This window comes from Vespa crabro, chromosome 3 (genome assembly GCF_910589235.1).
Source record: "Vespa crabro chromosome 3, iyVesCrab1.2, whole genome shotgun sequence".
NCBI classification, from domain to species: Eukaryota; Metazoa; Arthropoda; class Insecta; order Hymenoptera; family Vespidae; genus Vespa; species Vespa crabro.
In genome coordinates, this window is record NC_060957.1 from 5106099 (window position 1) to 5119457 (window position 13359).

Consider the following 13359-nt stretch of genomic DNA (forward strand, 5'->3'; position numbering starts at 1 on the left):
TGCATGAATATATGTTGTATATATCAAAGTGAAACTTATTAGTCATCATCGAGGACGATAATATCGATTGGGTACAGAAATTAGAGTGATCGATGATTTTAATTTTTTTTCTTCTTTTTTGTTACTTACCTTATTACTTGCTCGCGATGCAAGGGTTTCGATATGACACTGCCACTCGAGAGCACGTAAAAAGAGAAGATGCCAGCGACGCTCGAGCGATCTCGCGACTCTTAATGATTGGGCAGACTGTTGCTGTCGTTGCTTGAATACTCTCTCGCTCAACTTCACGACCGAGCTTATGATACGCCCGTGTGCCTCTATGTCTCGTTGGAGTATCTGAAAGTAAAACAATTGAACGATCAGAAATGAGTAAGGATAACGTGGGATAACGAAAGATCTTCCAGAGAGGTCTTCGAAATCTTCGATTATACTATTGGCTTGAAAAAGCTACTACTTGACATATGACCTCTTCTTCATTACCATTAACTCTTAAATTATACCCAACGTAGTAAAAATAAGTCTTCGTTTCTCACGGTACAATTTCGATGTAACGTGACTTAATAATAATGAGATGAAAAAAGAAAAAGAAAAATAAAAAATAAAAAGAAAAAAGAAAAAGAAAAATAAAAAAGAAAAAGAAAAAAGAAAAAGAAAAGTGTCTTTAATTAAAGTTAAATATGTAAAAGCAGTATCAATTAGATTTAGCTATATTTTTTATAAATGATTATTTCCTCGCGTTAATAAAATAATATTAAACAAAATGAAAAAAAATATTATGCATATACATATATTTTGTCAATCTGTTTAATTAAAAATAATTCAAATTTCTTTTCAAATATATTTAAAGAAATATCTTAACATTTTCAATCGACCATTATCAAATCTATCCTTCTATTTTTATTCTTATACAAATGTTTATTAACATCGAGCTTTTTATAAAAGACAAATGTATGTCCGTTCCGAAACTAATACAATAAACAAGAACTATGGCTAAGTTTAAGAGTATTGAGTCATTTCCGATAATCTTAAATCTATCAACGTTGTTTATGTTAGGCGATAGTTTGAAGTTGCGATACGCTAGAATCGTTATTTTAAGAATCACGAATGTTATGTCTCGTAGTAATGGTGAAAAGCTCAATACTTCACTGGCATTAACTTATGTATACAAATATATGGCCAATGACCCAACGTCATGCTACTTAAGAAGGAATAACCATTTGAAATAAAGAATATGTCCACGACAAGAATGACGGTTTGAACCTTGTAATAAGAGGATTTACGACAAGTTTTAGCACAGTCAAGACCATATTGAGAATCTGTCTTAGAATACCTTCTAATAGGTAAAATATCTTCTGTCAATCTTTGTACAAGTAAATCTCTATTGTATAATTTTCAATTTACAAACATACTTTTCAAATAGCAAGATATGAAAATTGTGGGAGCACTTATATAATTATTTTAAATAGTATACATATAAATAAGACATTTTTTAACTGAAAATAAAAATTAATAAACTTAATAATTTATGTTTGTGAATTTTTGTTCGAAATTTTTTAGTATCATTATTAAATATCATTTTACTTTTATTATTATTTTCGTATTATTTATTTAGATTTATTATTATTATGAAATGTTACATAGTAAAATAAGATTTTTATTAAAGCAAACATTTTTTTAAATTATTAAAAATCTTTGAAATATTAGTCTTTTTTATAATTCTTTTTAAACGAAATACCAAATTTTGTATGCATGTATTTTTGATATTCATCAAATGATATTTTTTCTCATATAACACATTCGCAATATAACATCGTACGAATTTTTATGTTATAGAATGATTACTTTTCATTTTAAAATAACTCTCGAAAAGTTTGTTACGTCATTTTTCAAACATGGTCAATATGTTCAATCAAGTACTAAATTTGTAAGATAAATGTCACAGTAGCGGGCATTGTTAAGAAAATTTCCACGATTTTTTTTTATTCTCAGGATTATATCGAGCATCCGCGACGTTTGAAATACATATCTATTATGCACTAACTCTTTTTCTATACATTCCATACCTCAAAATCGCAAAACGATAACAAATTATATTTTTAATTTCTTTTTAATAAAAAAGCTCAAATTTGTTCGAATAGTTAATACTTAAAAATTAAAAAAAAAAAGAACTATTTGTGGACAAGAGAGTATTTGTAAGAGAACTTAATTAAGATCATACTAATCGAATTTAAATATTACTGTTATTATTTTTTTATGGTTATAGACTATTGAAATAGTCTATAACTACACAATGTATAATAATATATATATTTTCATAAAATTTGTTAAATGTAACTTGAGAACTTATCTGCAGTAAAAAATAAAAATGATAGAAAAACAATTAATACAAATAAAATTAGATACAATGTTTCAAAATATTGATTTTGATTCATCTTTATCGTTTCCTAAATTATGATTTAAATTATGATTATATATAAATTATGATTAATATCATGTATCTTAGAACCGATAGATTTTCATCCAAATCCCCAAAACATACAGAAATAAAATTCTCAGACAATGGTTTAGAAATTCAATTTTGTTAATATGTTATTTCAAAATAGTTGTCCAACAATGCTTTTTGTAATGAAGAAAAATAATAATAATAAGTAAGAAATTTCTCAATGATAACAATAACAAAAGGATATACTTCATTTGCCATCATTTACAACTAACAAGAGATTTCTATCATGATGCCTCTGATGATGAAGCCCATAGTTCACATAAAAGACATCACTAGCAAAAGTGACATAAGTTTTCACGTTAGTTAATTCAAAACAGTTTCAATAGCTGATATTATCATCAGCGTTTTCCGTTAAATCTCTCCATTAATTGTATTATTTTTACCCTATTGAAGCTATTCTATTGTGTTAATCTAACAAAATATTAATCTCAATTTTACAAGATTTTTCATGTAAACTTAGACGTTTTCTTTCTTCGATTTCTATACTTTCTTCCCCTCTTTACTTTCTTTATTTTCTCTCTTTACTTTCGATAAAGTATCGAGTAAAATTATAGAACGACTTAACCACTACACGCCATTCGCTTCGTCCATCTTCTCTCATAGAATTAATGTGGGCCGTGCCGATACTTTTTCTCTGGTGACTACACACAAGCCCGAGAGTGAGGTAGGCAGCATTAGCCGCTTTCTGAAATACGGTATTCAACTGGAGGCGATCTTTCAAGGAGGAAGTACGATTAAGCGAAATTATCATTTTCCTGGCTTAGTCTAGCAACGCGCGATACCTGCTGTTAACGTTCTGACTATTTCATATTCCTCTTTTTCTCTGATCAAGAAATGTACATCCATCTTTGCTTACAGTAGATTTACCAAAGCATTTGTTGATTGATGCGTTAAACACAGAGACACGCACATATATATCAGGGAAACCGACATGTTATAGAAATTAATTGTTTATTAATTAATCTTTAATAAGAACGTTCGAAGAGCTTAAGCAATATGTGGTTTCTGGATACAGGTATATTGAGGATAAATCGAAATTATGACTCATCCTTTTTAGACAACAACGTCGCGTAACGAGACAACATAACCGAGAACGTTGGCCCGTTGCTACGATGGCAACGACCTCGCCATCGCATAAGGTCTAATTCAGCCGTTAAAGCACTTTAATTTCTACGTTGCTCGTTTCTACCGCTATCTCTCTCTCTCTCTCTCTCTCTCTCTCTCTCTCTCTCTCTCTCTCTCTCTCTCTCTCTCTCCTTCCCTCCCCCCACTCTCTCTCTCTCAAAGGAACAAACGGCCCTTTATTCCTAACGGCCCATCCATCATCGAGAGGACTCAAGTTACCGATGTTCGAAACTAACCCACGTGGTTCCATTGAAATTTTCCATCGTTACAACACAAAATGCCAAATAAAACTAACTCCGCAAGTGAATTGAATAGTTAAAGCTCACACGAATCTCCTGCAACACGTGTGAAACGAATTTTATTTTATTTTATTTTATTTTAATTCTTTTTTTCTTTTTCTTTCCTTTTTGTGTTGTTATGTTCCTTCCTGTCTTATCCATCCACGAAGAGTTTCGTTAAAATAATAATCGGATTAGATAAGAGTTGCATGGAATTACACACCCCTCTACCGTTTCGTTCGTCGAATTATCTTATAGCATAATATAATAAGAAACGATAGGATAACGTGCACGCAAAAGGTTAAACGCATGGATAAACCGTGCGTGTATTCGCAAAAGAAATGTTCAAATCCTTTACTACTTCCGCGAAGTAAGTTAAGTATTTCGCATGTGCACTCTTAACTCTTGCTTCGTTCTCCTATACACACAAATACACACATACATATATTTATATATGTATATAAATGTAGGTAGAGATATAAACGAGAGATTAACGAGAAACAAAGGCGTCGAATATTATTCTCCAATCCGCATTAGCCCACTTTCTCTTACGGATTGCGTGCGATTACACGCGATTGTTCTATTTGTCGCTCGAACGGAGATCGATCCTTGTCGCTTTTCGATCGTCGCCAGAAGATTTAGAACTTTAAACGATACACGATATCGTTTCTTAAGAATACGCAGAGAAACTAAGGTTCGTAACTAAAGAAGAAAGAAAAAATGAGAAATAAAATAAAGAAAGAAAAAAAATATACTTCGCAGACTTTTTGGAAGGCGATTGTATACGAAGATGCATCTGCATCTTAGTACAGTCGTCTTCCCAAATACCAATTCTTACGCAATAAAATAGCCTTCCCTGATAACCCATGGTACAATTCTTGCACAATGCAATTACCTTTCTCTCGTGAAATAGTAAACGAGAGAAGGATCCTTTGAAGGATGATCACACGGTTGAGAACATATATATGAAGTGAATCGATGTGTATGTGTATATATATATATATATATATATATATATATATATATATCGTATATCGATTTTTCCTATCGAACGCGCCTGATTTCACTCTTTTTTTATTTCTCCTTTTTTAAGCACACGCTATTCGCAAGATACCATAATATATTATACGATGCTCGACTTTCCCATGAAAGTCGGAGGAGCGAACGAGTACGTCCTGCCCTCGCATATAACATACACACTTATACGTGGCACATATATATATACGCATGTATCTATGTTTATATATACACATATATACATTTATATATTTATACAAATCAGACACACACACACATACACACATGGGAGTTTACTCATGCATGCGCCTTGAGCATCGTTGAGAAGCCGATTAAAGGAACGACGTAGCGATCGAAGCTTATCGCATCGGCGATATACTTTCACGATAAGCTCGAACAGATGCTAACAAATGGCAGACCACAGTCATAGTCTACACTCAACGACGAGTTGGCGCGTTTTCTCATTCATTTATCGATCCATTTCCCGTTGGGAATGAAACTTTCGTTCGAAGTCAACAGCACATGTTTCCGGTTCCCACTGATAGCCTCATAAAAGAAAGAAAGAAAGAAAAAGAAAGAAAAAGAAATAGAGAGAGAGGGAGAGAGAAAGAGAGAGGGAGGAGTAAACATTTATTTTCTATACGCTGTAGCATCGATCCTTTTTGCTTTCTTCATCAATCCGAACACTTTCAGCTCGTTGCTTATCGCTTGCAATTTTGTAATCAGTAGAAATTACCGTTCTCGCACCCTTCACCTTTACAAAGGGTCAATACTCGGAACTCTCGATGGCGTGTATATGTAGCAATTTCTACTTTTATAATTCTATTATATTCACTTGAATTATATCTACACGGTTATATTGACAAATTAAGATCGAAAATTAAGATAGAAAGAAATGATTCAAAACATTCGAGCGAATTCAATGTTATCTTTTTTGAAGTATTCATGTCTAAAAATATTCTTAGATTAACGTGGATAACATAACTTTTAAAATAGAATAATTTTTTTTTCAACTAAACCAAATACTGTAATTTTGTTATTATATACATATAAAGGAATTATTACTTTTCTTTACGAAGTAATGTATGTAGTTAAAGAATTAAAAAGAAATTATTGATTAATTGTAACAACGAAAGAAAATATCGATAGATACAAAATGTATATAGATATTTATGTTCTATTCAAGTACTTGATAAAGAATGTGTATAAAGCTTATCTTATATATATATATATATATATATATATATATATATATATATATATATATATATATATATATTGTATCATTGCAGAACTAATAATGATTTTTGTAATGCTTCATAAAACAATAATAGCTTTTTTCTTTTCTCTCTCCCTCTCTCTTTCCTCTTTTCATATCGATAAACTTACGAATTTAAAACACTGTTCACTTTTTAGAAAAGAAATTATCTCGTTCAAAAGTATAAAGAAAATAAAGAAAATAAATTATAATTAAAAATATGATTGAATACTGTCTTTATACCTTAACCATAAGCTTTAACACGAACATATATGTCTATAAAAATATAATAAAATGAAAGGTATTTTTCTTCTAAGAGAGGTGGCAACTATTTTCACAGTGAGACGTCGATAATCGATCGAAAGTAGCATAACGGTAAGAAACTCATGGATAAGAACAAATAATAAAAAAAAAGAAACAAAAGCAAAAGAAAGAAAAGAAAGAAAGAAAGAAATTACGGTTAGACAGTATGTACCAAGCTGGATACAATATTTTTGCTTTCTTCTTTGTCTTATAACTCTTTCTATTCTAAACAGATCGAAAACAGTAGGTCGATAATCGTGGGCGTGGTTTTATCCCTCAAAGCGATTTTAAGAATACAACGACAACGACAACGACAACGACAACGACAACGACAACGACAACGACAACGACAACGACAACGACAACGACAACGACAACGACAACGACAACGCAACGACAACGACGACGACGATCAACCGACAGAAACTCTTATATCGTTTCGAGGAACAGATCGTGCTCGGATCAGTTCACAACACTACAATTTACCACGACTGTTCTTTCTCTATCTAACCCGGCTGATCGATCTTAAATTTTCTCTTTTCTCCTATATAAACCGTAACGGAGCCATTATCGACGCCGATATCGACATCGTCGTGACACGTGCGAGGCGGAATTTTCGAACTTGCATTTTGACATAGTTCGAAGAAAGAAAACAAAAATAATAATAATTACAAGAAAAAAAATTAAGAACAAAAGAAAAATAAATAAATAAATAAAAAATAAAAAGAAGGAAAAAAAATATATTGCTTCTCCTTAACTCATCACGACCCTTTCCTTGAACATCCACGCTCCTGTCGGTTAACAAGTTCTAGATTCGTTTCGAGCACGAGCCAATGGTAAACCGAGCTTCCTCTTCTTTTTATTATTATTCTCTGAGGCCATTAACGGTACAGTTTTTACATCTTCTTAAAGAAGAAGAAGACGAATAAGAAAGGAGAAACCACGAAACATGAAAATACAGAAGACTGCAAAAGTTTGCGCTTCTTCGTGTCGTTTTTTTCGCACGTACGTCATCAGTCCTTTGATTTATGTATCCTTTCCTAAAATCAAGAAGACACGTGTTCACCATGTTCCTGGTAACGAAGCTGAGAATGTAAAACAGTCCGCGTGTAATTAATTCAAAATAATCAACGTTTATTATAACGTAATTTATCCGGAGAAATTGAAACATCGATAATAGTTATTAATCATCGATTGCATACTTCAAACACGACGATTGTAATTTTATCCTTCGTCGAGGGTCATTGCCGGAGATTTTTTATTAATAATTCATTATGACGCTCGACTGGATTTCTTCAAAGTAAACGAAGCCCCGAAGAACGTTGTCGCGTTAAAGTCGAGCGTGAGATGAGTTGATCTCTCTTAAGGTTTCCTTCAACTTTTCCATCGATGGAAATGTTAACTCTTACACTATAAAAGAAAGAAAGAGAGAGAGAAAAGAAAAAAGAAAGAAAAAAAATACGAATACACGTCATCCCCGTAGTTCGGAATAACTCTTTTAACGTTTCCGGTACTTTAAGAAAGTGACGCATGCATACTTTGACTTTATCGAGAGCGAACTCAAACGGAAAAGCAAATCCTTCGAATAACAATGATGGCGTTATCGTTCCTAAGATTCCAAAGAATCATATTTCTTTAGACGACGAGAATGATCTCCGAGATTTAATTCCTATTTAACGTAGTCACTCACTATGATCATCATTGTAGACACGAGGTGATAATGATAATGATTAACAAAAATTCTCTTATTCCCTTTCACTTAGAATGCAACGTAGTCCAATGATGCAATCACAACATTACTGGTTTCCATTACATACCTTCGTAATCACGTCGCAGTCAACGTCTGTGAAACTTACATTTCTAAAATAGTTTCGGTCTTATCCTTCCTTTGTCCTTTCCTCTTAATCACTTTATATCATTCGATCTATTTGAGTAGTATGTAATTGACTTTCACGGTAGTAATACGCGATAAGACCGTTGATTTCTACATTGAAACTACTTTTCTCATTCATACTTACACCTTTCTCTAATAAGAAATCCTTTTTCTCTATATACACACATGTTTATATATTATATGAGTATTTATATTTGCCTATGTCTCTTGTATAACTCGAACAAATTGAATTGCGGCTTTTGCGAAATGCAGATGGATTACCTAATACGTGTCCTATGAAATACATATTGTTATAGAATTACGACTTCGGTGCGGAAAGTTCGTGTGTAGATACTACTGGATTGAGTTACGATCGTTGTTGAATCATGATCGGTACCGGGTAGATTACAAGCGATGAGAAATCGGACGATTCTAGTGGTGACGACGTCGACAACGACGACGGCAGCGATGGCGAGGACTTTGACTACGACGAATATGATGACGATGTGTCTACAGACGTGTGGTGTACATGGGTTAAATCACGAAGCCGGTTATGCTTATCTACGAGAGAGTATAACGATCGCAAAGAAAATGATTATCGATTTAAATATTATGACCGTTCATAGGGACACGTTGACACATTTATTGTTCGATAATACGATATGTATTATCAAAAGTGTCTATCTAATATGTATCCTCGACAGTTTATTTTTTTTCCTTTCTTTTCTTTTTATTTCTTTTATTATATTTTTCTTTATTTTTTTATTTTTTTTAACAAGGATACGGCTCTCTTATTGTTATATTTTTTTTGATACTAAATCTCGCTATATTTGATATAACGATAAATGAATTTAACAAATATCACGAATTTTTAGTCTGCCATATTGATAGCCAATCGTATAATTAATTCGATATCTCGATAAGCCATCTCTAATTCTAATTCTCTTCGCTGTTCCATTTTCACTCGGTGAATTAAACTCAACGACAACGATAGGAAATGGTGTGAACCACACCTAAGGTGGCATAACCTCCGGAGAAAGGAACAACCTCCGCGTTCCTAGAGAAATAGTCAAGATAATTAATAAAGCTCTTGCTTTGTTAGTATCAAGAATAAAATCAATTATATCGATCATATGGATTAAAAAGATTTTCTCGTATTTTTTAATACTCAAATTTCGAATGAACGAACGAACGAACGATTTCAACGGAAACGAAAGGGACATCGTTGCATGACTCGACGTTTACATTTTAATTGCTATCGAAAGCAAAGCAATAGTACATATAACGTGAAGTAGTCATGACTTATAATCTGTTATAACTAGTCAAAGTCGTTTGACAGGTAATACGACTGCGACAGGTGATTCGTTAGATGCTACTAATACGTCTCTCTCTCTTTCTCTTGTTCTTGCTCTTTCTCTTTCTTTCTCTTTCTCACGCATCATATATACACGCATACAAGTATCTACTATATACACACGAGTCTCTCGAATACATTCCAGCGGTTCAATGTGCTCATCCTCCGATGGAAATACTATACGTGGATCAGGCAATGTTCACGTCGTCTATACGTTCACTCACATCATGTTATTATTAAAAGGAATAAAAAGAATAAAAAGAAAAAAAAAAAAAAGAAAAGAAACAAGTATATACTCATCGTACTAACGATGCGTCATTTTCTTTAGTAGTATCATACATTTTCTAATTACCAAGCGTTTGCATAATAGATTTCTCTACTCCTCAGAGAGCGTCACGTTGAGCCTTGAAATGTTGAAGGTGGAACGTGGAAACGAAATCTTTTTCTTATTTATAGATGTTGCCGCTACGTGATATAGTGAAAGTGCTAAATAAATGATCACGCTCTGATCCTTCCATAAATTCTCTCTCTCTCTCTCTCTCTCTCTCTCTCTCTTCTCTCTCTCTCTAAGTAATGGCTCCAGCACAGAGAAATTGAATCAAAGCAAAGAGCGAAGGATAAAGTAGACCGTTACAGTTATGCATCCTCGTATTTTCCGTACGCAAACGTATGCGTTTTCGATATATTTATATGTAATGCTTTTTCTTTACATACACATATATATATATATGTATGTATGTATATATATATGCATGCATGTACGTACGTATGAACATATGTATATAATCGAGCAAAAAAAAGAAAAAAAGAAAAAGAAAAAGAAAGATCCTATAAAGAAGAAGTAAATGAAACTCGAAAATGAGCGCGTCTCGAATTGAGTGCATTCGCACCGTTACTTTATCAACCAGAAATCACGTTCATTCGTCGTATACGACCTAAATTGTCATAAGATTCATTGGCTCACATAAGCGAAATCCGATTAATCTGAAACGTTTGAAAAAAAAAAATTTTCTTTCATAATATCAAATAAACATTCGATATTTCGATATCTTTATCTAATTCATTTAATAAATTCATTGGTGAGAACGATGATAATCTTTCCTAGCTTTTCTACCCTCTAACGAGTTTTATATTTAGAGCTTTCTGGATTTGTGCAGATCCCACACAAGATTAGGAAAATTTATTATAGTGAATACGTAAAAAAACAAAAAGAAAACAAAACAAAACAAAACGAAAAAAAAAAGAAAACAACAAATAGATACAAAAGTTCGTTCACTTTTGATCGAACAAAAAGAATTATTCAATGTGGAACAATTAACGGATTGGATTTTCAATAATATAATTTATTATTTCATTTAAAGAATTACATAATGAACGATGAAGATTCGCGATGAGATAAAAGCTTAGCGAGTAGGTGGCCTAACCTACATGAAACAGGTACATATACATACGTATACATACATAAGAAATATCGAAAGGAATCGTGCCAACGTTTCGACATTTTCACGACACACGTGGAACACTTCCGGCTCGAAATCTTGTCAAAGTAGCACATATATACAGGACATAAATGCATACATACATACGCATATATGTATATAGATACACACATACATACATACATACTTATACATACATACATCATACATACATACATCATACATCATACATACATCATACATACATACATACATACATATATACATACATATGTGAGTACATAAAAGCGAGAGGAACGTACGAAGCGAACGGACAGCAGAAACGTTCTCTGCTGCTGCTTGCGAAGCACAGAAAAGTATTTTTGGAGTCGCACCACCGCTCGTCACTCGAACGAACGAACTTACCATCCACGAAGTCGAAATTATTGACCTCTTTACGAGAGCATCTGCGGCCAGGCAGTTGGATCCAACTGCGAAACTCAACTACTATCAGGCAAAACGGCTGTTAAGTAGAGCGTGTAATTTCCTCGTAAAAGGACACGAAGAGAGACAACAACGACAACGATGACGATTCAAGTATGCAAACTGACGACAATGAAAACCCTTGTTGGTTTCTTTTCTCTTTCTCGACTAGATAAAAAACTTTTAACGATTCTCTTGATAGACGAAGTGATTATGTTCTACTTTATTTTGAGATCGTTTCGAGAGTTTGATCATTTCTATTGCTTTACGAAGAATTGTAAAACACTTCGTAATAATGAAAGAAGAAAAAAAAGAAAAAGAAAAAGAGAAAGAGAAAAAAGAAAAAAGGAGAAGGAGTAGAACGAGAAGGAAAAAACAAGTGGTCGAAGAAACGTTTCAAGGTTTCATCGAAAAAACCTAGATCTATTTTCTCTTAATATGGCCAATTCCGCGTGAACTCGTCCGACCTCAAACGACCGACTTCGATAACCGCGAATGTCGTTCATCCGAACGGTGCCTCTCCACGTGGTCGCATAAGGTGTCTGGGTTGAACGATCCTACCAAGCGATATATACACTCGATGTATTTGAGCCACCGATCTACCGAGAGAGAACCTTGGATAGTACGGAAAAACAATAGACGGACTCAAGGAACTCGATCTACCGATCGAGAAAAAGTATCCTGGTTGGTTACTCGTTTAACTTCGTCTATAGCTAGAAAGGTAATCGATCGATCCGATTTATATCTATTTCTTATAATAGACAATAAAAAATCAATAATCGTAAAGACGAACAAAAATATATGTAATATATTTTTGTCGATATAATCAATAATTTAGAATCGAAACAAATTCAACCCTTTATCATCAACCTATTATCAGTACTTTGCTATTTTCTAATTAAAAAGATATAGTAAGTTGTGTATAACATAAGTTTCAAAAGTAAAATTGGATGATAAGGACGTTACGTTACCGAAACGTATATCCACTCCAGCAAAAAGAGGATCCACGAGAAGATCGAATCTCGTCGTAATAGCGAGAATACACGAAAGAAAATAACCGTCGATGCATTCAATCTTCTTGAAACAGTATTCCCGATGACGAAGATGACAACGACGACGACAATGATGATGATGCTGAGGATGATGATAATAAAGATGATAACGACGAAGATGACGACAACAAGGATGAGCTAGCAACAGGAAAGAGAAGGGCGTCCTCGAGGAATAGGAACAGCAACACGAGTATCAGCAATGCTAGCTACGATGGTTGCTTCTTTCCGCTTTGTCTTTTTTTTTATCCATTCGTTGCTGGACAGTGTACGGACAGCATCGAGATGGATAATCTTCAGTTCCTCTTTCGACTTGTACTTGCGTCTCCTTCCTAGACAGCCCCCACTGAACTTGCTGGTCTTCTTCTCAACCGATTCACCGCGCAGGCGCACCAAAGACCGACGCTTCTCTCTTTCTCTCTCTCTCTCTCTCTCTCTCTCTCTCTCTCTCTCTCTCTCTCTCTCTCTCTCTCTCTCTTATTCTGCCTCTTGTCTTCGGTAAAAAACTTTCCGCCCACGTAAGTAAAGAAAGAGAGAGGAAGACGATTATGATCACGAAAATCAAGATTCTCTTCCGCGTGGCGAGTGGACGACTCGTCGAACGTTCATCGGATTTATTGGCAAGGGCAAGAAGAGGAAAGGAAGGTTGAGAATCGAAGGGAGGGTCGTTTAAGAGTCTTAAGATGAATAGAGCACGT

At 33.7% G+C, this 13359-nt stretch overlaps 1 protein-coding gene across 7 annotated transcripts in view; it reads right to left on the reverse strand.

Annotated features, from left to right (window-relative positions):
* The window catches only part of LOC124422942 (serine-rich adhesin for platelets), a 46826-nt gene that overhangs the window by 27746 nt on the left and 5721 nt on the right, over nucleotides 1–13359 (reverse strand). For all 7 annotated transcript variants that reach the window (XM_046960082.1, XM_046960081.1, XM_046960080.1 and 4 more), the window contains exon 7: nucleotides 130–336. In XM_046960082.1, coding sequence (XP_046816038.1) covers nucleotides 130–336 — 207 coding nt within the window. The remainder of the gene's footprint in view (nucleotides 1–129; nucleotides 337–13359) is intronic.